Here is a 4,750-nt window from a genome sequence, read left to right as displayed (position 1 = left end):
GGGGTCAGGGGGCGGCACTGGGGTCAGGGGGCGGCACTGGGGTCAGAGGGAGGGGCCACAGGGGGGTCAGAGGGCAGCACCGGACCCGCTCTCCCCCCGCAGGGCTACCCCGGCGGGGCCGGACCAGCCCCGGGCGCCCCCCCGGGCGGCTGCTACCCCGGGGGTCCCTACGGAGCGGGGGCCCCCCCAGCCCCGGGGGGACCCTACGGGCCCCCACCCCCCCACGGGGGGCCCTACGGACACCCCGGCGCCAGCCCCTACGGAGCCCCCCCGGCCGGGCCCTACGGAGGAGCCGCCCCCGGAGGTGAGCGGGGGGGGGGGCTGGGGCCGATCCCGACATTCCGACATTCCCATTCCGCACGGCCCTTCAGCAGGGAGGCCCCAGCAGCCGGATCCCGGCGTGGCTCCAGCGCGTCCCCTCCGCCTCCCTGCCCGGGAATGGGCAGGTTGCCCTTGGATGGGGCTGTGGATGGGGCTCGAGCCCCGCCGGGTCAGAACTCTGGCGCAGTGGAACTGAAATAATTCAGTGAAACGGGAAAATCCCGGCTTGGAATTTTAAAGGAGTCCTGATGAGGAGGGAGGCGCCCAAGAGGCCACAACCCTGTGCTCCAGCCACGCATCCCTCTGCCCACACTGCCCCTGTCGTACCGGGATCGCCCCGAGCTCCGCAGGATGCCCGAGCTTGTCCCTTTCCCTGTCACGCCGCCTCCCGTACCATGTCCCTGCTGCTGCCAGTGGCTTTTCCAGGCCGTTTTCCCGGGCGCCGGCTGCGTCCTCACAAGCTCCCACTCTTTCCGCGCAGGGGGAGCCCCTCCGGGCGTGGATCCGGAGGCGTTTTCCTGGTTCCAGGCCGTGGACACGGACGGCAGCGGCTACATCTCCGTGAAGGAGCTGAGGGCGGCGCTGGTCAACAACAACTGGTCGGCGTTCGACACGGACACCTGCGTGCTCATGCTGAGTGAGCGGGGGCCGCCCGGCGCCTTGGGGAAGGGGCTGGAGCACAGAGCCCACAACGGGGGGCCTGGGGGGGCTGTTGGGCTGCAAAGAGGGGGCCCCGGGGACCCCTCATCGCTCTGTGCAGCTGCCCGGGGGGAGGTCGTGGTGAGACAGGGTTGGTCTCTCCTCCAGAGGAGCTGCAGGGGGGGCAGGAGGAAATAGCCTCAGGTTGCACCAGGGGAGGTTCGGGTTGGATATGAGGAAGAATTCCTACATGGAAAGAGTGGGGAAGCATCAGGACACGCTGCCCAGGGTGGTGGAGTCACCTGAGGGACGCAGGGACGCGGTTCAGCAGGGTAGGGCTCAGGGGCTCACGGTTGGACTCGATGCTCTCCGGGGTCTTCTCCAACCCTACCCGTTCTGCCATTTCCCTGCCTGCCGCAGCGCTGCCAACCCGAGGTTCTGCTGCTGCTCCCTGCCGCCCTTGCCGGGCCCGAGAGCTCTTGTGCTGCGAGAGGGGCGCTCGGGGCTGGAGTCTCCCTCCCGCCGGCATCCGGAGCGCCCTGCAGCGCGGCCCTGCCCTGCTCCTCACTCGCTTGTGTCTCCGCAGATCTGTTCGACAGGAGCGGCTCGGGCCGCATGGACGTGTGCGGCTTCTCGGCCCTGCTGCGCTTCATCCAGCAGTGGAGGAGCCTTTTCCAGCAGTACGACAGGGACCAGTCGGGCTCCATCAGCTTCGAGGAGCTTCAGCAAGGTGGGCAAAGGGGCAGAGCCGCCGCTCTTGCGCTCCTTGTGCTTCGTTCTCTGCCTCCACCTGCACTTAGGGCTGTCCCAGCCCGGGGAGCGTTTATGGCATCGTCTCGCACAGGGCTGGGCACCTCGGAGCCCACGGGGCGTCTCCTGCGCAGGCGGAGCGAAGCTGGCAGCGCTGGGCTGCTTAAACCTGCACATAGAGTGTGCCAGGCTGGATAAACCTGCACTAGGAGTGTGCCAGGCTGGTTCGACCTGCACTGGGAACTATGGGCAGGTTCACCCTGCACGTGGAGGGTGCCAGGCTGGTTCAACCTGCACATGGAATGTGCCAGGCTGGATAAACTGGCACGTGGAGCGTGCCAGGCTGGTTCAACCTGCACATGGAACGTGCCAACCTGGTTCAACCTGCACTAGGAGTGTGCCAGGCTGGTTACACCAGTGCTGGGAGTGCTGGGCTAGTTATAGCAGCACTGGAAGCACCAGTTTCAGCAGCGCTGGCAGTGCCGGGCTGGCCACAGCAGCCTGGCACGGCTGGCGCTGAGCCCTCCCCTGGGCACAGGGACGGGGCACTGCAGCTGGAGCAGACTATGAACTTCCTTCCTTAAGGAACCCCTTTCTCCCTCTTCCCCTGTGACAATGGCATGTGGTTAAGCCCAGTTTTCTGGGAGGAGATGCTGGGCGTGTGTCTAATGGGAAGGAAGAATGTGTGGAATTCCTGCCCGGACGCACTTGCTCCGTCCCTAGAGTGCTGCCCGTGCACACCCGACTCCTCCGCACCGCGGCAGGCGGGTGGTCGCTGTCCTTGGGAGAGGCTTCTTGCAGAGCTTTCATCCTTGTATTCCCCATTCCCAGCTCTCTCCCAGATGGGCTACAGACTGAGTCCCCAGTTTAGCCAGCTGCTGCTGTCCCGCTACGCGCCAAGATCCTCCAGCCCCAGCATCCAGCTCGGCCGCTTCATCCACATCTGCCTCCAGCTGCAGAGCCTCACGGATGCCTTCCGGGAGAAGGACACGGCGCTGGCGGGCACCGTGCGCCTCGGCTACGAGGACTTCCTCACCATGGTGGTGACACGGATGCTGTGAGGCCCTGGGCCTCTGCTCCCTCCATCTCCTGGTTTTCCTCCACCTGGAAAAACGAATGTCCCCCCTGCCTGGACTGCTGGGGCAGCAGGGAGGCCGTGAGCTCCTGTTTGCAATCCCAGCCATCCAAAGCTCTGATTATTTTTTGTCCCCGCTCCAAGGCGGTGGGCGCGATGGCCAAACCAGCAGCGAGCCCATGCCATGACCCCCGGGAAGCGCTTAGATCTTCCTTTGGTGGCCACCAAGCTGTCCCGCAGCCTGGCGGGGTGTCCTTAGGGAAACATCTCATTCCTAGCCTGCTTTTGGGGACCCTTTCCCTGGAATCCAGTGGCATTTGCCTTGGATGAGGCTTCGTCTGCAGAGCGCAGGTGGCACAGGGGGTTGTTGGGTCCTGGTGATGTCCCCCGCTCACCCAAAGGTCCTCGCAGCAGCTCGGAGCTTCCCGCTCGCCTGAAACACCCTCATGTTGCCAAAGATCTGAGCGCTCTTTTCCCACTGCTGCTAAACTGGGCTCCAGTCACAGCCAGGATAATTCCACCCCTCTTTCCTGCCAAAGGCGGTCCTGGATGTTCCTGACCGCAGAGGCCAAACTCAAGGGACTTTGAGCTAATATTTGCCATTCCTTAATAAAGTACCGTGCGCACTTGGGTGGTTGCTGCCTGTGCCGCTTCCCTGGGGTGCAGGTGCTGCCCTCGGGCTCTCCGAGGCCGGAATGCTCCCAAGGTGGGGATCTCCCAATGTGGGATTGGCATTCCCCTCGGGGCAGGAGCCGCCCTCCCAGGGCAGGATCGACGTTCTCTATGTGGGATCCATGCTCCCACTGCAGGATCTGCATTCCTGGTGCAGGATCTGTGCTCCTGCTGCAGGATCCGCATTGCCGGTAAAGGATCCGCATTCCCACTGCAGGATCCCCATTCCCACTGCAGGATCCCCATTCCCGGTGCAGGATCCCCATTCCCGGTGCAGGATCCTCATTTCCAGTGCAGGATCCCCATTCCTGCTGCAGGATCTGCATTCCTGCTGTAGGATCCCCATTCCCGCTGCAGGATCCCCATTCCCAGTGCAGGATCCCCGTTCCCGGTGCAGGATCCCCATTCCCGCTGCGGGATCCCCATTCCTGCTGTGGGATCCCCATTCCCAGTGCAGGATCCCCATTCCCGCTGCAGGTTCCCCACTCCCGCTGCAGGATCCCCATTCCTGCTGTGGGATCCCCATTCCCGGTACAGGATCCCAATTCCCGGTACAGGATCCCCATTCCCGGTGCAGGATCCCCATTCCCACTGCGGGATCCCCGTTCCCGGTGCGAGCTCCGCAGCGCTCCGCGCGGCCGCCAGGTGGCGCCGCCGCCCGGGCAGAGGCTGCGGGCCCCGCCCCGCGCCGCGCTCGTTCCTATAGAGCGCGCACCTATAGCTGGGACACACCCCTGTGTGTGCATAGATACGTGGGGGTGTGTGTGTATATTTAATATACACACACGTGTATATATATGTACACATGCATATATATATATATTTGTGTGTGCATATATATAAAAAATGTGCACACACAAGTATGTACATATATATGTATGCATACATGCACACACACATAGGCATTGCTCTATATACACATACATATACCCCCCCCACACAGACACACACGTTCCAATAGCTATATATACATACACATAACACAATTGTACCTGTGTGTCTATATACACATATGCATATACCCCATATATATATATATGTACATACACTCGTACATAATATAAACACATTTTTATATATATGTGTGTATATAGTTAATATATATAGTTAATATATATAAAATATGCATATATATATTATATATCATGCATTATGCATTATGCATTATATATTATATATTATATATTATGCATTATGCATTATATATTATATATTATATATTATATATTATATATTATATATTATATATTATATATTATATATTATATATTATATATTATATATTATATATTA

The 4,750-nt window shown here is 60.0% G+C and overlaps 1 protein-coding gene across 1 annotated transcript; it reads left to right on the top strand.

Annotated features, from left to right (window-relative positions):
• Positions 1-672: 672 nt before the first annotated feature.
• Positions 673-3,385, top strand: PEF1 (penta-EF-hand domain containing 1). Its single transcript, XM_026043494.1, has 3 exons — positions 673-958; positions 1,547-1,690; positions 2,542-3,385. The coding sequence occupies exons 1-3, from the start codon at positions 673-675 to the stop codon at positions 2,769-2,771; spliced, it is 660 nt and encodes a 219-aa protein (XP_025899279.1). The 3' UTR covers positions 2,772-3,385.
• The last annotated feature ends 1,365 nt before the right edge of the window (positions 3,386-4,750 follow it).

Source organism: Nothoprocta perdicaria, unplaced genomic scaffold (genome assembly GCF_003342845.1).
Source record: "Nothoprocta perdicaria isolate Ctin4 unplaced genomic scaffold, notPer1 scaffold_33, whole genome shotgun sequence".
Taxonomy (NCBI): domain Eukaryota; kingdom Metazoa; phylum Chordata; class Aves; order Tinamiformes; family Tinamidae; genus Nothoprocta; species Nothoprocta perdicaria.
Note: the sequence above shows the minus strand (reverse complement) of the source record. Positions and strands in the feature narration are given on the sequence as shown.